At 39.5% G+C, this 24,742-nt stretch overlaps 1 protein-coding gene across 2 annotated transcripts in view; it reads right to left on the bottom strand.

The window, feature by feature from the left end:
* The window catches only part of GPD1L (glycerol-3-phosphate dehydrogenase 1 like), a 41,938-nt gene extending 18,065 nt beyond the window's left edge, over window positions 1-23,873 (bottom strand). The window contains exons 1-7 of one of the 2 annotated variants that reach the window (XM_030551010.1): window positions 23,706-23,873; window positions 16,748-16,925; window positions 14,691-14,831; window positions 10,569-10,707; window positions 9,304-9,416; window positions 907-1,140; window positions 183-289 (exon numbers count right to left, since the gene is read on the bottom strand). In XM_030551010.1, coding sequence (XP_030406870.1) covers window positions 183-289; window positions 907-1,140; window positions 9,304-9,416; window positions 10,569-10,707; window positions 14,691-14,831; window positions 16,748-16,925; window positions 23,706-23,758 — 965 coding nt within the window. In that variant the 5' untranslated portion in view covers window positions 23,759-23,873. The remainder of the gene's footprint in view (window positions 1-182; window positions 290-906; window positions 1,141-9,303; window positions 9,417-10,568; window positions 10,708-14,690; window positions 14,832-16,747; window positions 16,926-23,705) is intronic. The other variant, XM_030551012.1, reaches the window with a different exon arrangement.
* Window positions 23,874-24,742: the final 869 nt, after the last annotated feature.

Below are 24,742 nucleotides of genomic sequence, written 5' to 3'. Positions count from 1 at the left end.
CTCCCCCCACCCCCCCCCCTGGAAAAAAACAAAACAAAACAAACAAACTGCTATGAAAACCGTAGCATTTTACCTTTTTGCTTTTATGTTCAGGAAACAGTCTCAGCATGATCAAAAAGCTAAGAGTTAAAAAATGGAGTGGAAAACAAAACAAAAGAAATGCCCCATATCCTCTTACTTACTTATCCACCATTCCTTTCTGCTTCAGGATACGATATACTTCTGCTGAAGTCTGTGGTCCCTGCAATTTCTGACCATTTAGCATTTCTTGCTCCAGTTCTTCAATGGACTTAACGGTATTTAAAAAAATAAATAATAATTAAAAAATAGGTTAATCATGACAAGGTTTTTACTAACCTAAGAAACCATTTTGAAGATTATTATGAAGAATAAGAAGGTTATTAAACCCTGATAAGGGTCTTCTCCTCTGCTGCATGACCCCACTGCTTCAGCATGGGGAGACAGCTCCCAAAGTTTGCCCAGCTGACCGTGGTAGAACTAAAATCTTAAATGAACAGTCACTCAGTGTGAGTGTTAAGATGTGTGAAGACTTGATGGGAGAAGCTGGCTAGTGTCATTGCAGGATCTTAACACTTCCTCCAAAAGCAGCCTACAGTTTTCATCGCAGTATTTACCTACATGCTTGTGTGTAAATTTCCTCTTTCCCCTACTCTCTACCTCCAGTTCTCCTTCTCTTTGGAACTGCCTCATTCATTCTAGCTTTGCAACACTGTCTCTATAGTAACACACTCAAGGACAAAAGGAGAAACAAGACTATGTTAACGGAATACAATGTGACTAGTATAATTACAGTATTATATTAACAAATCACCACTGAACCTAGCGCTCCTATGACATAGATTTCTAGCCATCACACAGAGAGAAAGATAGGCCTTGGTACAATACCTTCCCCGTTTTAACAAATGCTTCAGCTACCCTTCGATTGCGGCCACCATAACACGTTGTGATCAGATCAGCGACTCCACAACTCTCCAGGAAAGTGGCAATAGACACCTGTCCCTTGCAAAAGATTTTTGCAAATGCAATCATCTCCATCAGGCCAAGTCGAATAACAGCAGCTTTGGTATTATCACCACAGCGAAGGCCATCACAAAACCCAGCTCCCACTGCCACGATGTTCTAATGAAAGTAGAAAAACAGTGGGAAGCAAATCAGTTTTGGCTTAGAGAACCTCTGAAGTCACAAAGGAAGAGAGCGCAAGTATTCTGGTAAGAATTACATATAAAATACCTGCTGGCTTCTGTGAGATAGATGGTTGGTTTAGATACAAAAGCTAACACAAATATAAGATTAAAGTTGAGAATACTGTAAGGGAAGTCAAAAAACCAAGGAGCCAAATTCAGCCAAGCTAGTGCAGGGAGATTTTGAACACATCCTTTTGCACCAGTCAAAATGAGGGTCTATAACCTACACAGCTGGAGCAATCATTCTGCTCTAGCATGCGTGTGTGTGTGTGATCACCCCAGGCAGGGGAGATGGTGTTTGTGCTCCTGGACTCCGCTGATATTTCACTGGCAGCTGCTAATATTTTTCTCCATTAGGAGATTCCAAGCTGCTGTTTGGCTAATTCTACAAGCTTTTTGAACACCGCTGAGTCCTTTCACCTGCCAAGAAGGGGAAGCTGTAACCACATTGCATTGCCCAATCTGTCCCTCTCTGTCATCTTTTACATCCCTCCTCCCTGATACTAGCACAGGCTGCTGTTCTGGCCAAACATGTGAGATGAATACAATTTCCCAGGTGTACTGATTACATCTGACACTACTGTCTTCCTTGGAGACACTATAGCAGAGCTTAATGCAGAAGGAACCAGTACCGCTTTATGGTGTTTCTCCATGATATTCATGCTGCAGTTTTTGAACAGTATGATCCAGATATAGCATGAAACTTCCCTTTAGGTGCCAACCATTTGTCTGCCAGATACTCACTATTTTTTAGACTGTATGTCAATAAATGGTGAAAGTGAGCCTCCAATTTCTGCTATTTTGGCTTTGTTTACTCTCTATACTTCAAAGCTGCTCAGACCAGGCAACCCAAAATTTGACCCAGAGTGCTTAAATTGTTTGCTTTTGTCTTTCATTGTTTGTTTGTCAGAGGGAATAGAAGAGCTAGTATTGGTGGTTTAAGCAGGCCTTGACCAGGGAAAACAGTGTGCATGTTTAAATCTGAAAGCATCAGCTTGCTGGACCTTTTCTACAATGTTGCCATTGCAAATTCTGACACCTAGCCAGCAAGTAATGAAGAAGTGATTGACACATAGTGCCTCATAGCGTAGGTACACCTGGGATATCATAGCCTCATACAGCTACTTTATGAATTCACATGCCGCATTATGTATTTCCACTTTTCTCGGACCTCTCCTTCATGAAAGGAGATATATATGTTGAGAGAGAATTGTCATATTATAGGTAGCACAGGAAGCAATGCCTATAGTTAAGTTTGCCTAACATGTTTGATTATTCTCTGTTTCCAGTTATAACTTCAAACTAATCATCTGGGCTGAAATTTTCAATGTCAAGTGTCTGCCCTAGGCTCAATTTTTGGGGAAGCATCAGAGAAATGCTTCTGCCTTTTCTCAGAATAAGGTTAGGGAAAAAACACATTGTTTTGCACATATTTAAAAAAAAACCACAGCTGTTTTGTTCAGAAACTGATGCTTTGAAACAGGGGCCTGAAAAATTGGCAGGGAGTTTGTCTTGATGCCAGGGCTGTGCCTTGTGCTGTCCCTATGAAAATTCACTTAAACTTGGCAAAGTTATAAGCTTCTGAAAAATCTCAGTTCACATGTGCTCAGTATAGACTTGAAAGAGTTCAGCCACTAAATTCATTGAAGAGTCCCTCAGAACTGAACGTTCTCCCCCCCCCCAGATCTTGTGCCAACTGGACTGTACATGCACTACCTCCACCAGCTGACTAAGAATGCTCCACCCCAAGCCTGCAAGGCTAAGCAGGACTTCCCCTGCAACTGGTCCCCTTGGCTGCCAGGGATTACTGTGGTGCTGGGTACAGGAGCTGGGAGCAAGGAAAACTCTCTCTCCTGAGCTCTCACTTATCCTGCTGCTGGCACCCAGGCAGCATGCAGGCAAAAGGAAAAACAGCCTGTCTTGAATACAGATGGCTAAGGAGTAAGAAAGGTCGGGGGCAAGACCTTAGGCAGAAATATCAAGCTTGGTTTCTTTTACAGTCCTCAGTGAAGAATGGACGTGTACGAAGAAAGCTTGTTAATGACTAAGTTAGGAAGTTTAAAAGCATGCATGAAAATATTTGGGTTTTTTTTGTGATATTCTATGTCTTTTGGGCAAAGGTGCTACTGGGGCCAACTTCTAGCTCAAGAGCTCTCAAATTTTTCTTAGTGTACTGAAACATGGTCCACAGAGTGTCTTGTAGACACCTCCTTTCCTATTGCACCCATATGGCAATTCCAGCAAGCAATATTGGGAAGCATTATGCAATTTCAGTTTTCTTTTAATATAGTTTAGTTGCTGGATATATGAAGGAGAAGCTCTCACCAAGAGCAGCCAGGTGCTCCACAAATCACAACTGGAGAACCTCTGTTCTAGCTTAAAAGGTTGGAGACCATTAGAAGATCAGTTTAATGAAGATCTGTGCAAGACAAGAGAGTCTTATTTTGAAGACTAATAATAAAATAAATAATAATAATAATAATACCACCATCTTGTACATGGTGCTTTTCATCAGTAGATCTCAAAGCACTTTACAAAAGGAGGTAAGTATCATCATCATTTTACAAATGGGGGAAACTGAGATATGCAAAGGTGAACTGACTTTCTCAAGCCCACCCACTAGACCGAGTGGCAGTGCCAGGAACAGAGTCCAGGTCCTCTGAGTCCCAGTGCAATGCTCTGTCTACTGGTCCACACTGTCACTCCTTAATTTGTAACAGCAATGTTAACATACACTCTAGTGGTCCCTACTCTGACAGTTAGGATGCTCCTTTGCCTTTTGCTGCTATCAAACTCTTTTTCCCGTTGACAAGGTTCCATTAAATTATTTGACAGGTGCAAGCTCCAGTACCATCTGCTGCCTATAAGATTTAATATACATGACATTAATATGCAGCAGCACAGATATCCTGAGCTCTATCATCACTAAAGCCCCTATATTTTCAGTTACATGCATATCCATTGCATCTGCAGGAACTCATATTTATGCACAACAGAAATGTGCCTATCTGCAAGCTCAAATACTCAATTTACCTATGCAAATACCTGTTTGTGCATACAGCTGGAGAGTTTTGGAGGCAAAGTTACAGCAATTCCATTTTGCAGGTTCATGGTTTAAAAATGTTGCCTTAACGATGACTTGAAAATACGAGCAACTCAATGCCCCAACCTAGCCTAATAAAATGAAATAAATACATTAAATAAAAACTACTGAAAAGCTTTTTTTTTTTTAAACAAACACTAAAAAAAAAGGTCACCTGTAGGTGACTCTGGGTCTCACTCCATGGTGGCACCTTAGCACACAGGAGCCAACAACTCAACTTTGAAAATCACTATCCAGCTATCTCAAGAAAGAAAGGAGAGCCCAGCAACTGGAGTGAATACAAAAAAGGAGGAAGTGCTTCTAAATGAATCTGCCCTAAGAGAGGTATCTTGAGTCTGGGATGAGAGGATCTAAGTAACAGACAGAGCAGATATAAGCTAGGACTGGACTTTAACAGACATCTAAGCAATAAGATAATATGAAGTTGAAGCCCAAGAAGATGGTTGAGTTTTGATCCTACCCAGAGTTTAGGGACTGTAGAAGAACAGATGGGGAAGTCATCTTCTCATAAGCAACTCAGTGTGATCACACAGAGTCCTTCAGAAATGCAAATTTGATCATCATCAAAAGGCTACACATATTGCATATGCTACAGCTGCAGACTTTGACAACCATATGAGCATTTTGTAACGTGAGGGTCAGTGCCAATGAAGAATAATTTAAAACTTGCAATCCAACATTGGTTTTGACAGTAAGTTTATGGAGTCCCTCATTGTGCCAATGCATATGGTTTCAGAGGCCTTTTTTAACCACGCACTCTCCGTCCACAATTAAGTTGATAGTAAAAGGAAAAGCAGAGTGTAATCCATGTAAGATTTCATGCCTTCATCTGTGCTGCAAACCTGAGCTGGTGTCTCAGGATACTCATACAAGTATTAGAGCCTGTTTTCCCGTCTGCTTACACATACCATTTTGTAGAAAGGAGTGAGACAACAGATATATGGGTTGGGAAGGTCAGGCCTGGTTTGTTTGTTTTTGTTTTTTTGCCTTCCTCTGCAGCATGGGGCATGGGTCACTTGCAGATTTAAACTAGTGTAAATGGGGAATTCTCTGTAACTTGAATTCTTTAAACCACGACTTGAGGATTTCAGTAACTCAGTCAGAGATTAGGGGTCTATTTCAGGCGTAGGCAAGGTTCTGTGGCTGCAATTTGCAGGAGGTCATACTAGATGACCACGATGGTTCCTTCTGGCCTTAAAGCCTATGCGTCTATTTCTCAGTGCATTTCATAGCAGGAACCATTACTGATGCAGAACAAACTGGTGGATACCTTGTTCACAAAACCAGCAAGCTACTGTTTACTGCCATTTCCAGTTCTCTCCCTGATACCACTAGATCCAGTGACGGAACTGCAACTCACATTTCAAACACTCTGAGAGTTACCATTTCAGTGCTCTCAATCTTCTATACTTCCAAATATCTCCATCAGCCTATTGTCAGAGAAAATAAATACAGCAAGTGAAGTAGATATGCAGAATATGTGTCTGAACAGCAACACAGCAGATGTTCTTTCATGATCACCCAGCTGTGATAGCCATTTTTAGTCTTCATTTAAATGTACTTCAGAACAATTTCAAATGTAAAATTATCAGTCAGAAGAATGCTGTTGTTCAAAGCTCTTATTTTCTGTGTTCCTTTCAATCTTTAGGCAGTCATCCATATTGAAAACATCCCTGCTTGGAGGAGTGAGGGAGGAGGAGAAAGGAATGAAACTAGTCCAGAGGTATAGCTGTATCATAATCTTCTATTGTAAATCAGTATATTACGCAAGAAATAAAGCTGGAATATTATAAAGATCTTGTTTTCATATGTCTTTGTTTAAACTATGCTGCAGAAACCAGAATCATGTAAGCACCTCACATACTCTAAAATAAATACTGTAGTTGCATTTTACTAATTCCTCCTCCAAAAGCAAGTATTGGGATGGAATATATGCCTTCTACTGTATTCAAGACTGCAGTCTGCAATGGCACTGCAGACAATTAAAATAGGCACTGTTGCAGAAGTTAAGGTCAGAATCTCTCTTTATTTACAACAGTACCCTCACAGTATAGCATGTTGTCATCATGGATCACATAGTTTTCCCTCTCACTTTTCAAAGAGTGAAATTACCTAGCTCCAATTTTCACCAATTTACCATGATGTGATTCCCAATCATACTGAAGAGACAGGAAAATTCCTGAACAGATTTTAAAAGCTAGCACCCATCTGTACTCTAAAATATGATTATTTAAAAAACAGATACAACCAGGTTAATCATATCTTCAAAAACAAAATAAGAAAAAAGATTAATAAATTACCATTAATAAAATTTTAAAAATCCTCTCTATTTTCATAGAATATCAGGGCTGGAAGGGACCTCAGGAGGTCATCTAGTCCAACCCCCTGCACAAAGCAGGACCAATCCCCAGACTGATTTTTACCCCAGTTCCCTAAATGGTCCCCTCAAGGATTGAACTCACAAACCTGGGTTTCACAGGCCAATGCTCAAACCACTGAGCTATCACCCCCCCCCATTTTAAAATAGCCTAGTTTACATTTCACTATCTGTCTCCCCCCCCCCTCCCATTTTGTTTACTATAGACAAGAAAAATAGACTAGAAACTTAAAGTAAACTGGCTAGTCAATTTCACATTGAGGTTCTCAATGCATTAGCCCAAGAGAGCAATGTTTGAATTATGAACAGCTCATAGAAGTGTTTACATACCAACAGTCAGGACTAATTTGGCACAAAACTTAGGTTTAAAGAAAAAAAAAGTGCTTTACGTGACAGACAAAAACAAACAAACGAACAAACAAAAAAAACCACATTGTTTAAATGGTAAGACCCAAATAAAAATTTTCATGAAATTAAAAAAATTAAAATGAGGTTGTACATAATTTCAAGCAGGATTTAAATGTCAGATTCACAGCAAAAGCTATTTGAAAACCAGGCTCCTCATCTCCTACAAATTACCAGAATGTAGTTTAAGATTCCGTGATTTCCCCGCCAACAACCTCAATCTGACTAACAGAACCAGGAACCAAAGAGCCCCTTAATTAAAATAGAGTATTTCATGTAACGTTTACTAATCGTTACAGCGTTTATGCTGACTAGCACTACATATTATTTTATTATATTTGGGAGTTTTCTTTTTCTTTTTAGTTATTTTCTAAAGTATCATAAATGTAGCTTTACTAGTACATGACTGTGTTCAGTGAAATTGCTTCCCATCACCAACAGAGAACATGAACTACTGTATAACTGACCAGGGGCCCAAGCCATTAATAACATGTATATATATAACAATTTCCTGTAAATTAACCTGAAAAGAAAAAAAAATCAATAGGAATCATTTTAAGCTACACTTCACTTCCTATCGGTACAATTCAGTTGCAAAAACAAAAGAAAAAACAGCTTTGTAGTTCTTTGAAAGAACAGAAAAAAAATATTTGTTTTACTGTTCAGCCATTCTGCACAAACCTTATCTAATATAAGTTTGGAGAATACATGCACAACATTTGTATACAACAATATAGTGCTTTACATCTTCAAAGTGCTGAACCAATATTCACTATCTGAGAAAGACACATTGGTATTGAAAAAAAAAATCTCACTTCTTGTCCGAAAAATATTTATACCTACTACAGTTGCAACCATCATCTCAAATTGCTACAGCTGGAAGGAATTAGAAGACATTCTCCATTTTTAGGTTTACTCTGTGCGCATTTGACAGCACTTTGTGCTTAGTCAGTTTACTTGTTTTCCTTATTGTTTGCATGGGTCTTTCATCACATAGCAACAGGGGAGAGAAAAAGCATTTTAAAGAGTATGAAAATGGCAGCATAACGCAGACTCAAGTCCAGTTCCTGAAGTTACTTTTAACTCATTTTTTAAAACTGTTGTGACTTCATGTTTGTGGAGTCCCTTTACTACTTACTGCCCATCTCCCAGAAATGTATTTATTGCTATTCTCATTTGCAGATGGAGAAACTATGGCTCAGAGGACCAAATTCACCACTGATGTTACGTAGATGAGGTTTTAGCGAAGTCAGTGGCAACCTACCAGCTTATTCCTGTGGTGAAACTGGACAAGGGAGACTAAGGCCCCATCCATGCTTCTGAAACTACCTCTAACCTGATAGGATGAAAATAGCAATTCACAGGATTTCTCAGCAAGTGCAAGGCTTTATCAGAAAAAGCCAGAACTAGGTACCATAAGCAAAAACAGGGCTAAATAGGAAATTCCCAGTCTGGGGTTCACCTAGACTTTGGTATCTGAGCACAGGACCTTGCTATTCTACTGCTTCACTGCAGTACCTACTTTAGGGAAGAGGAATGTAAATCTGGAGTTAACACCTAGCCAGGCAGTGTCTGACTAGACTCTCTCTGCCTCTTTTTTTTCAAAGCCATTCCAGCTGGCACAGTTGAGCCAACTGTATAGATGGGACATAACTTTGCTAAAACTCCTGGTCTGGGATAAGTTTTTCAAAAACTGTTTTAGCAGAGTTGTCCCCCACCTATAACCGTACCAGTAGAAGCGGCTTCTATAAACAAATGAGATAGGGAGCAAGGGAACTATGTGGTTTCCAGTGCAAAAAAGGTTAATTTCAGCTTCACATTCCTCTCCCCTTGCATAGGGGCTGCTGTACACACAGACCTTGCCCAGAGGCTGGAATGGATTTTGAAAGTGTTTCAGGAGTGTAGATGCAGCATAACTTGCATGAAGCCACAGAGCCAGTAAGTGGCAGAGGTAGGACCAGAACTCAGGATATCTTGATGTAGAGGTCCATGCACTAACCACATGCCTCTCTCCAGCTTTATGTCTAGTATTTGCAGACTTGTATGTTCAATTATTTTAGTTTTAAAGCATGTCTTTTTTTTTTTTTTTTTTTTTTTTTATATTTTAGAGAAACACACAGAGACACAACCTTTTGGGGTAAATACTTCCCTCCCTCCCACCCACCCGCCATCTCCCTTCCTCAGTCATAAAAATTCAGCATGGCTAACTGTACCTTAAGAGCACCACAAAGCTCAACAGTATCTGCATCGTCTACTACAGTTATTCGGAAGTTTGGCGTCTGCAGGAGTTCTTTGAAAAGAAGGCCGTTCTCCAGGATTTTACTGCCTGTTTGGAGGTGGGGAGGGGGGAAGCAAGCAATGAATAATGTATTCATTTATTATCCAGGCTTTTTAGTGCAAGGCACAATACTTCAAAGCAGGAGTTAGATGGTTGGAGGGAGGGAAAGTGGGGAAAAACAAAGATAGTTCTTAACATGGAGACATTTACCAGTAGTCTAAGAGCTCAGAATAAACAGAAGAACAATCATATAACTTCACCACCACCTCCTTTTTGTTTAAATTCATTTCCCTTGTTTTCTTATTATTTAAATAATTACAATTGGTTTAAAAAAATCTGTCCAAAGTTATCATCTCAGCAGCTTCAATTCTATGAAGTACTTTAAGCACATGTTCATACCTACTGGTAAAGCAAGTCACAGATACCTTATTAACACAGCAAGCTAACGTTGCCCTAAAAAAGAAAGGTCTGCCAATGCTTTAAATTAAATCAAACATCTACAATAATTATATGCAAGAGATGTTAACGTGACACTAAGCTCACAAAGCTAACGACACAAAAGTAAAAAAAAATTAATGGTCTAACATTAACTCCCTCAGATTGCACACAGCTTTATATATCTGAATGCACGTTAGACTTTGTGAAATCTCTCTAGCCTTAGATGGGTGCAGAGAAATCGGTGCTAGTAGTTCCAATTGCAGAATCAAGGCCAACACCCGCAGTTTGGAAGAATTAGTTAGGATGAAAACCTACAAAGGATACAATAGTATCCTTAAAAAGTTATAAAGAGAGTTTCACAAGCTGCAACACCTGTACTAAACAACATCTAATCACTTGATATTAGACTGTGTAGCAACCTATGTAGCAAAATGTTCTGCACAGCAGTGGCGTGGCTACTTTTATTAGTATTAAACAGTATAACTGTTATGTTCTGGGTTGGTAATTATTTCATTGTAAAAGAAATAAGGGTCGGCTCTGAAGACACTATCCTAATGAGATTCATCATCTCTCCTCCCAATGTCTTACTGCTACATTTGGAAGTGCAAACATTATAGGAAGTTCAGAAATTAAATAGGAAAGACTTAGCAGCTCCTGATAATGATTGATTAAAGCTGGCAACAGTGATGTTCAAATTATTCAATGTGGAGTTTTGAGCATAGATATCAATATTTTAAACATTTTAATTACACAGAATGTTACCTATTGTCGTTTCACAGAACTTCTCTGCTGCTACCTCGTTGGCAATGTTAGCTCCCATCAGCACACTGATGTCTATTCCCATTTTCTCTCGAATAATGTCAGAAATCAGTTTGAGTCCCTCTGGGCCTTCATCTATTCCCTGCAGCCAACATTAAAGTGAATTATTGAGCAGGCATTAGACATAATGGACTGTGTCACAATTATCCTTCCTAAGTGGAAGCTACAATAAAGTTTATCCAGTTAGTGACAGAAGATAGTGGACTTGCTACCACTGAGATAAGCCACACAAACATCTGTCTATACAGCCCTGCCTCTACTGTGACCTTTTATGATACAAAATTGCACTTAAAAATTGGGAATTAACTACCAACATCTAGATGATGACAACAGGGTTTATTTTGTGCTAAATAAATGGCCCAATCCTGTAAGGTGCTGCAAGTTCATCTCCCCTGGGAACAGATCCTCAGATGATGTAAATGAATGTCCCCCCCTACTGAAGTCAACGGAGGGACACTGATTTCCACCTGTTGAGGAGCTGGCTCATTGACCTCAGTAGAAAACAACGAGGCCCAGAAACTCACAGGATTGGATTTTAATATTTTTATGTAACATTTTGCGGAGAAAACACTCAAATTGGACTATCGCAGAGAAATTGCTCTGTGCTTGACTGGTAAGCCGTTGCTATCATTAGTTAGAGTTCTAGTCATCTGGAACACTACTACAAAGTGAAAAGCCCATTTGTAGATATGGAAGAAGCTAACTAACAATACTTTTGCTCTTACATAGCATTTTTCATCTATCGATTTCAAAGTGCTTTACTGAAATATCATTATCCCTGTTCTCCAGAGATAGAGAAACTGGGGCAGAGAGAGACTGAAGTGCCTCGAGTAGATCAGTGCCAGAGTGGAGAATAGAATCCAGAACTCCTGACTGCTTGTGCCTTTTTCAGAGAACTGCAGTACCTCCTTCGTCCAAAGTTATTTCTCCCATGGAACCAAAATGTGGTGAATTAACTGTGCTTTTTCCCTCTGTAGAAGCACAAGGCTCAAAATTTTCCACCTCCTTCCCAAAAGTGTAAATATTTAGGAGGTTATAGAAACATTTACTTTGTAAAGCCTTATTTTTAAATAGTTTCTCATATCTAGCACACAGAAGACCATCACTTTGAACTACACCATGGCCTTTTTTTTTTTTTTTTTTAAGTATAAAAAAGGTATTGCTCAAATCCATTTAACTTTATACAAGCCACAGAAGACATTCCTGGCAGGCAGAGTTCTGCATTCTTAAGGCTCAAAAAATGGTTTATTTTTAAAAACACTGCACAACTAAGAGACATTGCGAGACACACGTATGAAACCAGCCAATTAAAATGTAAGTCAATTACTATACTGTTGCATTACTTTTTTCACTCTCATTCTCTCACTTAACATCTTTGTGGACCATATTGTACAGTAATGAGAATCTGAAAGCATGCTCATGTACGTGTTGTTTTTTAACAGCTCCAAAGATGTCTTGACAGTCTATTTATTAGGTCCCCGAACAGACAATTAACCAACAGCTGCTAGTCTCTTTAAAAGGCATTTGGAACAGATATCTAGATATGAATTTGTGCACTTGAATGAATAACCTGCATTGAGAAGAGATCACATGTGACGGGGTACTAAATCCAGGCCTGCCGTGCACTTCTGCTGAAGTCAAAGAGAGCTGCACCTGCTTCTACTAGGGCTGAAGTTGATCTTAAAAGAAGCAGGAACCCAGGTGAATCTGACCTGAGAACTTCCACAGTGTAGGGGTATTCCCCATGTGGTGTAGAGCCAATGTAATGGCTCCCAACATAGGCCAGGGCAATAGATCTAGATACTGCAGTGGTCATCAGAGGCAACTAGATGTAAATTAGAACAACCCAAAGGCTGGCCAGAGAAGCTTTCAAATTGCTTTTCACTCCTGTGCTCTTCTTGTACTGCAATGCTAAAAAAGCAAGTTGGATTCCATTTCCTCTTATTATTCAACACAAACATTTACTGAGTTCCAGTCATTTACCCTGTCATAATCAATTTAAGGCAACATGATTACAGATGCATCATTCAGGGCCTCATCCGGCATTCACCTTTATCATTCACCGAAGACCCAGTTTTATTTTCACATATTAGGTTGAGTTTGCAGGTCTGGCAGTTAAACATACACCTTTTATTTGTAAAGAGAGTATATTGCATACAGAAATTAGACAGAGAGAGGAGCCCACTGATGCCATTTTACATAGCCCTCTTTCAGAGCAGAACTACACTAACTACAGCATTTGTTACCTGTGGCCAAGCTAAATGTACTTGCATAGCGATATAAGGAGAGAAAGTGTGTGTATACATGCACGCACAAGCATGTGCTTAGAAAAAAAAATCCTCCATTACTTACAAATGGTGAGATGATTCCATTCTCACATGCTCTTTTGTTAGCAAGATGAGATCTCTGCCCCTTTGTACAGATTTTTGTCCCATTGACAGAAAGTGGAAATTGGTAGTTTGCACACAGGTGCAACAGAATAAAATTTTTTTTTGCACCATTTCTTTCAAGAGAGCACCTACTGGACCACAAAAGCAGCTTAACAATGGGAAGTTGTCTGGTAACCAGTTCTGGCTTGTGAAAGAGATGTCATCCAACATTACATTAAATATTTAGACTAAGAATATACTAATGTTTTTAGAAAAAACAGAAAATGTTTTCCCTTGCATAAACAAACACTTTTTCCTTTGCATAATTTTACCAGTGCATTAAATATTTATTCTTTACATAAATATAGTCAATAACTATCAAGAATTTAAACTGTATTTTTAAAGGAATATAGACCCAGTTTCTGATCCAAATCTGATCTGTGGAAAAGCCACAGTAACCAGACTGACGTTTAGAGTTATTCTGGTTTCACATTGACATAAATGACATCATGGTAATCATATAGGCCAGAATAAGTTAGAGAAGAATCAATTACATTTCTCTCAAGAGTTTAAGGAAAGAGAGAGTGAAGGAACATGTCCTCAATTCTGTTAGTGTAGGCTACTTGGTGACTTCAAAATGTTCCGTCTGGGATTTTATTTTCATCTCAGATAGCCAGATGCTGACATGGAAGTTTTCATTGCTATATATTTATTGCTTTCAACACTATGCCAGAATCATGTGCCCTGTTTCTTTCATCCTTCAATTCAATTAACCTATAATCAAAAATTTATCTGTAAAGTACAACACCCAAAATAGAGCAGCGTTACCTTTTAATAAAATTCAAGCTTTCGAGACTAAACCTCTTCAATAGGGCAGCACTGACAAAAACAAGATTCAATGGTTTCAGCTAAACTAAAGAGAGCTAAATTTATTTAAAAAATAAAAAATGAAAAATCTGGAGGGTGAACCTGTGCCAGGAATGAGAACAGACAGAGGAACTTGTGCCGAGAAAATAGAGCACTCCCACCCTCAACCAAATGAAGGGCAGGAACAAAGTAATATCTTCTATAAGCTTGTCGGAATAACCAGACCTACCATAGCTTAATACTCAGAAACAAAATGTCATTTAAAATAGAAACTCCTTTGCCTCCAGCTCTATGAAAGCCCCTTTAAAATGCTGTTCCCAAACTGGGACAGGTTTATATTTTTGGATGGCTCAGAACAGTTTCTCTTGTTGCAGCAAAATCTTTGATGTGAACAAGAGCACTGTGCACTCAGTCACATGAGATTCTCTCGTCAATTTTTAAAATGATTAGATCAATGTTTGGGATGTGAATTAACAACCAGACTATTATATTTGTGCTCTGTTCTCCATCTAATGATGTGTCCAGAATCAGAAAGTAATACGCTGAAAAGCCTGGTGATGCAAAACATTTTTTTTGAAGTTAGTCTTGTAAGCAGTCTCACCTCCCTCTTATGAAAATGACAGAATAAAATAAAACACACTGCATAACAATTCACGAGTGACTCGGATTCAAATTCTATTGTACATCCAAAGAAGTCCTACTTAACAATCAAGAAAAAACAACAATTTGGCTGGGACAGGGAAAGCTTTTTCATCTCAAACTCTCGGTTGAATGGTTTCAGAAGATTCCATAATATATTGACAATGTTAATATATAGCATTTATTATACCTTGATGAGCGTTATCCCAACAGCTTTCTTTGGTACCCGTCCTGTGATCTCATCACAGATCTTATGAATAAACTGATGAGGAATGACAAAGACCAACAAGTCTGCATCTTGCACAGCTTCGTTAAGATTTGGAATGGCAACCTGCACAATTATGGGAGAAAATGGGGGTTGAAACAAAATAATCTTTAAAAAATTAATTCTATTCAAAAGTTCTCTAAAAATAATCTAGAAGAGCTTTCTGAGAATGATCATTTCTATCATGTTATATCAATAAGAGGAAAAAAAAACCATGCACATTACATTCCTACAAATGCGAAAGCATCAAGTGCTTTCAAGCCAACCCAACCCAACCCAAAACATATTTGGCCAGATTTTGAAAGGGGCATTTCCCCACCTTCTAATATTGTGGACACAATCAACTGTACCTGCAAATGACAGAATTTAGACAGCTAACTACCAAATTTGCAGGAGCAAATGATGTTCGCACCTACAAATCAGAGTTCAGACATCTAACTAATATTCACAACCTAATTGATTGAAATGCAAAATTAGAGGCCGTTTTTGAATGTCTCTTCCCTAGCTGATGGTTTGGCAAAACAGTTCACATTTCTAATACACTACTGCACCCAGAAAACTGAGGCCTGGTCTACACCTAAAAAACTTAGGTCGACCTAGCTACATTGCTCGGGGCTGTGAAAAATTCACACTCCTCAGAGATATAGTTAAGCCAACCTAAGCACACTGTAGACCTAGCTACCACCTCTCAAAGAGGTATATTTACTACAGCGATGGAAAAAACCCTTCCCTCTCGCTATAGCGAGTGCCTACATTATAATGCTGCAGCACCACAGATGTGCCTCTGTAGTGCTTGTAATATAGACATGTCCTGTTTAAAAAACAACAAAAAAAAAACAACACACACCTTCATCAGGCTCTCTTACATGTTTCCTGATATTCTATTTTTGATTCTTAAAAGGTTTTGTTTTTCTTTTTAAGAAGGTGACCAGCTTCCAAGCCACCTGCCAGACTTCACCCTTTTCCAACAAGTGATGAGGACTTTAAAGTATTTCTCATGTTTAACCACACTTGAAATAACAGAGGCACCAAAAATGAGTTCTGGGGCTGTACAGTGGCCTCTGCAATCACTATTGATGGAGGTAATGAACACGAACAACCTAGATAACACAGTTTCCCTGGTCTATGACAAAAGGGAAATAATAAATTGCCTAGGGAGATTGTGGAATCTCCATCATTGGAGATTTTAAAGAGCAGGTTAGACAAACATCTGTCAGGGATGGTCTAGATAATACTTAGTCCTGCCATGAGTGCAGGGGACTGGACTACATGACCTCTCGAGGTCTCTTCTAGTTCTATGAATCTATGATTTACTTCACATTAGGAGACTGGTGCAACATTTAGGTTTCAATGGCATCAACAGAACCATAATCTAGCTACAGGCAGTTTTTAACCCATAGGTTTTCCTATTAAATTGTCAGTTGCTGCTCTCTCCTCCTACTTCTAGCTCTTTCTGGGCCAGATTCATGATTGCCCACAACAATATGTTGTCATTTACACCAGTGCGAACTGCGTGAAAAATGCCACCATTCAGGTTTGGCAGCACATTACACTGGCATAAATGACTACAAAAGTGAACAGCCTATATATAATTCAATGCAACTTTCAGTAGTGAACTTCCAAAAGGGTCTGAAATCCCACCTTTCTTCCAAACTTGCCAGTTAGTTCCTTTCCAAAATAGAGGCCAAATCTTTATGGTTATGGGCAAAGGCATTATTTTCACGTGTTTGCATATATACACAATATAGTATATGGTGCCATAAAGCCACTGAAGGGGAAAATCTATTACAAGATTATGTTAGCTATCAACTGCCTTAGAGAGCTCAGCTGTTCGGAACCCTTGATTGTGCCCACATCATTAACAAAATAGTTCAGAGTTTGACCAAAAGCAAAAAAGTGAATGAGAAACTCCTACCTCACTTTTGACTATAAGCAATTTTTATACACACACACGCGCACCAAGTTTAGCTTCCAAGTCTTACCACATTTTCTGGCAGCTTGTATCCAGGGAGATATTTTACATTTTCATGTTCATTATTTATTATATCTGTCAGTTTTCTCCCATTAATATTTTCCTCGAAGACCCACATTTTCACTGTGGAAGCAAACTTTTGCATATTTTTTACATTATTGCCTATTATTTTGGCAACAGCAGAGCCCCTGTAGGAAAGAAAACAGAAAAAGAAGATATTCCAAAATTATAGTAACTTTGTTCCGGGGAAAAAAGGTCATTTCACACACACACACACACACACACACACACACACACACACACACACACACACACACACACACACGCCATCCTACCCACCCCCAAAATGCCCAGGCAATCGGTCCAATTACTATTTAAAAAATTTGAACTAATAAAATGGGGGGGGGGAATCAACCAATCATTCATATATTTTGCTTTTGCTTAAACAAATACAGTCAGAAAAGAGCTCAGCAGACAAACATTTACTCATATCCCTCCAATTGCTTCTTCTGCTCATCAGACATCCAGGGGGAGTTCAGTAATTTCATATGCACAAATTCAAAAGGATTATATTTTTCAATGCAGTGGTAAGAAGCTACATACAACTCTAAATAACTGAAAAATTTAATTTAAAAAAGAAATGATGAGTCCGCAAGTTTTGTAAAATCCTCTTGCCACTGGTGAGAAGATTTCCTTTGGCAGGGGACACTAACCCATTAATTTCTGCAGAACATCAACTACAGCTTGACAGTCTTTCAAATGTGATCTGATGCAGTGCTATCTTCCAGAGTTTGTAGACAAACACTTTCATTGCTGCTCAAATCCTTTCCCCTCCCAAACACCAGCAGAATAAAATTAACAAGATTCTAGAGTCAAATTTACTCAGCTCTCCAGACAACAGTGAAACTCCCCAAGAATAACATTATGCAGGGAAAGTTACAAGCAATGGCAGTGAGGTATAAGAACTATTTATGAGGGAGGAGAAGAGTAGATTCTCCCACTCCCAATGGCCTTGGGTTCATGATTAGTGTGTGCATGTGTTGGGTTTTTATGTTACTGATTACTATCATTATTAATTTCCTCCATTCTCCCATTTGCCCTCACCTGCCCCATAGCCTAAGGGGAGGACATCAGAAATAACTTCACAGGTGTGGGAGCAGGAAAAAAGTGTATGCTTTAAACAACTGCATATTAAGAGGCAAGATACTGTTTTAACTTTATAAATTTAGCCATATATAAGCCCCTAGCATGATTCCCTAACAGTCAAAGCTTATTACAGAGTATTTGTAGTGAATTAGATTCATTCTATAAGAGCTTTTAATGCAGCAGTAGGGATTTGGCTATTACAGTCCTTGTGATCACTTAGTAAGCACAAGAAATATTTCTAACATGCCATGCAAAGGTTTTGACTACATATAACAATTCTTGTTGAATTAAATCATAAAAGTGTTATTTCTCTAAAAGACTGCAAGAAAGTGTTTTTAATAGAGTATTTCCTTTTACAGCAATATTTCATGTTCCACAAAATTTCCTGAGCCAAGAAGGTGACAATGTTACCAAAACTAACATCTTGATTATAAATGCTGCAATGCCTGCCTGCTACATCCTGAAAAGCATAAGGCAAGCTATTGTCCTGAACTAATTTACTTTGCTTATGGAGTAAGAAAAGGGAATGAAAATTAGCTTTTATATTTGCACTGTAAAACAAAAAAAATAGTATTTTTTAATTCACCTAATACAAGTACTGTAGTGCAATATCTTTATCATGAAAGTTTAACTTACAAATGTAGAATTACGTACAAAAAAAACTGCACTCAAAAATGAAACAATGTAAAACTTTAGAGCCTACACATCCACTCAGTCTTACGTTTTGTTCAGGCAAATGCTCAAACAAATTTGTTTACATTTGTAGGAGATAATGCTGTCTGCTTCGTATTTACAATGTCACCTGAAAGTAAGAATAGGCATTCTCATGGCACTGTTGTAGCAGATATCAAGATATTTACGTGCCAGATGCACTAAAGATTCATATGTCCCTTCATGCTTCAACCACTATTCCGCAGGATGTGTGTGCATGGCGATGATGGGTTCTGCTTGATAACAATCCAAAGTGGTGTGGACCAATGCATGTTCATTTTCATTATCTGTCAGATGCCACCAGCAGAAGGTTGATTTTCTTTTTTGGTGGTCTGGATTCTGAAGTTTCCACATCCGAGTGTTGCTCTTTTAACTCTTCTGAAAGCACACTCCACATCTCATACCTCTCAGATTTTGGAAGGCACTTCAGATTCTTAAACCTTGGGTCAAGTGCTGTAGCTATCTTTAGAAATCTCACATTGATACCTTTTTTGTGTTTTGTTAAATCTGCAGTGAAAGTGTTCTTAAATTGAATAACGTGCTGAGTCATCATCCAAGACTACTAACACATGAAATATATGGCAGAATGCAGATAAAACAGAGCAGGAGACATGCAATTCTCCCCCAAGGCATTCAGTCACAAATTTAGTTAGCACTTTTTTTCCAATGAGCATCATCAGCATGGAAGCATGTCCTCTGGAATGGTGGCCGAAGCATGAAGGGGTATACAAATGTTTAGCATATCTGGCATGTAAATACCTTGCAATGCCAGCTACAAAAGTGACATGGAAACGCCTGTTCTCACTTTCAGATGACGTTGTAAATAATAAGCAGGCAGCATTATCCCCCATAAATGTAAACAAACTTGTTTTTCTGAGCAACTAGCTGAACACGTACTAATATAAAGGGAGCACTGTACACTTTGTGTTGTATTGTAACTGAAATCAATATATTTTAAAATGCAGAAAATCATCCAAATATATTTAATAAATTTATATTGGTATTCTATTGTATAACAGTGCGATTAAAAGTGTGATTAATCACATTTTTTAGTCATAATTAATTTTTTTTAGTTACTTGCATAAGTTACCTGTGATTAATCGACAGCCCTACTTTGCATAAGTGCAGCATGTACTGCTCACACCACAAATTCCATTATTGTTTAACAGTTAGATGGTCTGGACTTTCTCTTTTTCTTCTTTGACTGTAATAAGAATAAGATGGTCATTGATTTTCTGTGTTCAGGAAGATCTAAAATGTGTCTTCTCTGCTTCCTATTTCATTGTAATGTTACAAGAACTAAACTAGAAGTAAGTCGGGCAAAGTCACAAGAATGACACCAGGAATCTAAATGCCATAAATAGAGTGAGATAGTAACTCCTCACCCCTGTTTTAACCAACACACAAATCAGCACACTCAGACTTCCTACAACTGATAAAATGGAATCTGAAATCCATTCTTCACCTTGGGTTGACTTAGAGTGCATTCATGACATTACCAAGCAAAAGAATTGGTATGTTCACTGATTTGTTTCTAGTAAAATATTTCCGGCATCATGGATCAATATTTTGTGCTTACAGTAGTTCAATCGCACAGGAAAACCCAGTACATTCTTCTCAATCACAATAGGAACACCTTCCAAGTGAAAGCTAACAGCACTCAGATCATTAAATAAGGTAACTCAATTTCAAAGGGCAAAGTTCTGGCCAGGAATAAAGACCTGTTTAATGCAGGGCTCTGGGATTCTTTTCAGTGGGAAGGTCCCAGGGTTCAGGTTGCAGCTCAAGCCAGAACATCTATACTGCAGTTAAACAGCCCCTGAGTCTGAGCCCCATTAAATCAAGTCAGTTGGCACAGGCCAGCTATGGGTTTTTAACTGCAGTGCTCTGTAGACATACCCAAAGAGGGCAATTGGGAACGATCAAGGTAACTTACCAGGTGACACAGTGTTAACTTTGTTTGAGTGATAGTGTAGTAGAAGAAAAGTGTGGAAACTGTCAGAAAGAAGTAGGTGAGGTAGGATACAGATGGTTCAGTTTGTTAATCATTACGGAGTCCATCTAAAGATCCCTATGTTACAGGTAATTTGACACGTGGCAGAAATCCATGAGAGGTGCCGGAGGATGAGATTTTTTGGGGCGCTTCTTTCTCCTATGCAAAGTTACTAAAATTCTTGAATGTTGTATTTTGTGTCATCATGCATGTCAAGTTTGCACAATCAAATTAATTAAGCTACATTCCTGCAAATAGTCTTGAGTTCAACAGAGTACTCACATACATAAACAACTGCTTCTTGTAGCACTAGTATTCCTTTAATCTAGACATTTTAAAAATGTATATACAAACAAAACAAGATCCAAGGTGTGAAAGATCCTGACCAAGACGCTGATTCAGCAAGCATTTATACATGTATTTCCATTGTTCATTGCTCATAAACATTTGCAAAATCAGAGTAATAGGCCCCAATTCATGACAGCACTTAAGCATATACTTAATTTTAAGCATGTGATTAAGTGCTGCACTGAACTGAGATGCTTTCCTGAATCAGGGCCTTAGTCAAGATCTCTCACTTCTTGATTTTTTGGAAGGGGAAGGGGGGGGGGCGCACAGAAGAATGGGGGGGCGCATAGAAGAATAGTCTGGATTATAGAAATACTTGTGATTTAATAAGGGGCTAGAAAATAGTTGCTTATCAAAATATTTCCTAGATTAAAATCTTTTTCATTCATTTTTCTTTCTTCCACCCCTTCCTAGACAATTTACTTTCCCTTTAAGAGATGTGTGGCAAACTGTTATCTCAATAAATTTGGCCCAACAGATGATGACAGTTCCTACCACCAAAAGCACACTCTCTTCTTCTCACAATTTAGCAGATATGATTATTTTGCCCTCCAAATATCTGTCAGCATACACACAGGCAATTCTTGTATACTGAGCTGATCCAACTAGTAATCACAACAAATAAATAATTAAAGCTACACCCACACAGTTGTAACTAGTATATAATCTCAATGAAGCTTCCCACACTTTGATACAAGCTAGTTTCAGTATACACCATATGTAACCACAATTAACTTAATTAGCTAACATTCCTATTTGCTTCATGTATGAGACTGACAAATTGAAAGGAAATCAATAAGCAAAAGTTATGCAGCATTTTATAGAACCAAGTTCATTTTACAAGTTAGTATAAGGCAAGCATCAGGCTACGATCCGAGTTGGTTAACCATCACTCCCTCAAAAAACAAAAACAAAACTCCATGTGACCATGCACTGTGCAACTTCCAGAACTTTGCAAAACAATAGCAACATTAAAAGGCAGTTACATAAAGTGAACAGCAGCAGCATTTTAACAGTGGGATTATTAAGGTTACTTTGACCAGGGACTCCAATGTTCTGATTTTGTTTCACAAATTGTAGTGTCCTGTCCCTTTCTATCTAGCTGAATGTTACTATTTATGGAGAAACACTGGAGTTCTCTAAAGTTAGACATAATTTAAAAAAAAAAAAGGTTTAACTGATGCTATTCATAAGTCATCCCTGGCAGCATCCTGTTTTTAAAATTCATTAAAGTGACAAACTGTGAAGATACATTTATATAATTAATAAATGATAACACTCTGTACTTCACATTTTTCAACTGAGGTTCTATGTTCTTTACACAGATGGAAAGTAAAATGGGAAAAGACAAAGTGGGAAATTGAGGCACAGAAAGGTCAAGGGCATGGTACGGCTCCTATTAAAATTAATGGCAAAACTCCCATTACCTTTAATGGAAACAAAATTGGGACATTAGTCGCTTGTCTAAAGTGACAAGCAAGTGGCAGATTTGGCAATAAAGCCACATTTTATTAAGCCTTTTATGCTCCACAACATGTAGGAAATTGAAGTCCATCTAACCTCAACTTCCTTTCTTGATATTAAGAGATTACTGATACAGTACATTGCCCAGTGTCCTGTAATTCATCTTAAAGATTGTTTGCCAATGAATCTATTTGAACAACACTATATAAAATAAATTTATATTTCATCATTTTGGGGGCTGAGTTCTTCCAAGTTAAAATCTTTCAGGCAACACAAGCACCTGAAAATGTGCAGAATCTTTAATGTCTTTGCCAGCTGATATGAGAGCTGACAGAAGTGGGCACACAACAGATGCCAGGTTAAAAATATCCTGTTATAACTTCTGTATAGAAAAGTTTAACCTACACAGGGGGACAAAGCAGTATGCCTGATTCTCTAATTTGTTACACCCTGGACTGTCAGTGGAGCATCTGATGCAGAACTAGAGCAATGGAGAAGGGGAAACAGCCCCAGTGTAGCCAAAGTTTGCTCTTCCTGTATGGTTAGAACAACACTGCCACATTCGTCCTTTTGAAAGTCAACAGAAGTAAAACGCATTCTAATTAAACTTAAACACACATATCCTAAAACAAACAGACTCTACAAAAACAAACATCGCATCACGGATTTTCCACAAATTGACAACGTGATTTGAAAAACTTCCCAGAAGCAATACACGAAGTAGGTTTAACTGAAACTAGAGATGAGCAGAAGAACTTTGGCCAGATTTTGCAAAAATGAACCCCTATGGGTGGTTCTGATCCCCTGAAGTTCTGTCAGGGCTGGAAGGGGACAGAGCTGTGGACAAACGGTTGTGGTGTCTCTCTCACCAAACTACCTAGTGTTTATTATTTCTAGCACAGCAAGCGCCTTACAGACAAGTAAGGGACAAGCGGTCTGATTCTCCCCTGGCCTGCACCTTGCTGCAGACACATGCACCCACTTTCAGAACGATACCACTCCAGACCCACTCTAGTCCGGTACCAATGCTTCATTGCGTGCAAGCCAGGGGAGAATCAGGACCGGTGGCCTTGCTACAGGGTTTCCTGAGGCGGGGAAACCCTCCATCTCCCCAGGGGGGAGGCTGTACACCCAGCCCCAGCGGGCAGGAATGCTTCCCCCGCCCCTGGCAGAGCGCAGAGCGGCTCCGGCCGACGCCCTCTCCACGCGTTGGCCCGGGTTTCTCTGCCCCTACAAGAGGCACCGCTGGGGAAGTGGCGAGAGGCGGCGGCTCCTCCCGCGCTGCTCTGCGGGCTGCCGCACTCACCAGTTCCCCGAGCCCACGATGCAGACCCTGAGCGGCGCCGAGACCAGAGCCATGGCGGGCGCTGCACCACCAGCCCCTCGGCACCGGGTCTCGGCTAGGGAAGCGGCGGCGAGCGCCTCCAGGCCGCGCACCGGAGAGAAAACCCGGCGCACGCCGCCCGCCCTTAGGCGCTCACATGCTGCCGCTGCAGCTCCCGCGGCTTGCTGGGAGCTGTAGTCCATGTCCCGGCGCGGGTGCAAAACTGACTCCCCCTCCTGGACTAGCGTCTGCACTGGCTTCCTAAAACGCGCTCTGCTTGCAAGCCGGGCGGGGCGGGGCGGGGCAGATCTGGGATGGTCTCATGTGCATCCTTTTCCACAGCAGGGGGCATGTTCGTTTTTGGAGCTTGTGTGTCAAGAGGCTCCTCGCTCAGCTTCCCCCGCAAACACCAGCCAAGCAATCAAGGTCTTAGGCCATCTGTTGGCCAAGGAGAGCTGGATGGGGGGCTCCCTTTTTCAACCAGGGTGAAAAGTTGTCCTGGTGGAGAGAAGCTGCCCCAAGGTCAAGGCTCCTTTCGTTGTTATGTTAAAACAGGCGTTTTGCCCTCTTTTCAAAGTATTAATATAGTTGGCTACTAAGATAAAGAGACTACTAAGGGGGATGTGATAGAGGTGTGTAAAATCACGAATGGTGTGGACAAAGTTAATACAGAAGTGTTATTTACCTTTTCCCAGAATACAAAAACCAGAGGTCACCCAATTAAATTAGTTGGTAGCAGGTTTAATACAAATAAGAGGAAGTAGTTTTTCATAAGGTGCACAAATAACTGGGTTCAAAAACGCTTTAGATAAGTTCATGGAGGATAGGTCCATCGATGGCTATTAGCCAAGATGGTCAGAAATGTAACCCCATGCTTTCAACCCCAGGGATGCAAACCTCTGACTGCCAGAAGCTGGGAGGGAAAGACAAGGGTGCATCACTCCAGCTGCCCAGTTCTGAACACTCCACCTACAGCTCTGACACTGGCCACTGTCAGAGACAGGATACTGGGCTGAATT

This window comes from Gopherus evgoodei, chromosome 2 (assembly GCF_007399415.2).
Source record: "Gopherus evgoodei ecotype Sinaloan lineage chromosome 2, rGopEvg1_v1.p, whole genome shotgun sequence".
Lineage (NCBI taxonomy): Eukaryota > Metazoa > Chordata > Testudines > Testudinidae > Gopherus > Gopherus evgoodei.
The sequence above is the reverse complement of the archived record's forward strand: the minus strand, read 5'-3'. Positions and strand labels throughout refer to the sequence as shown.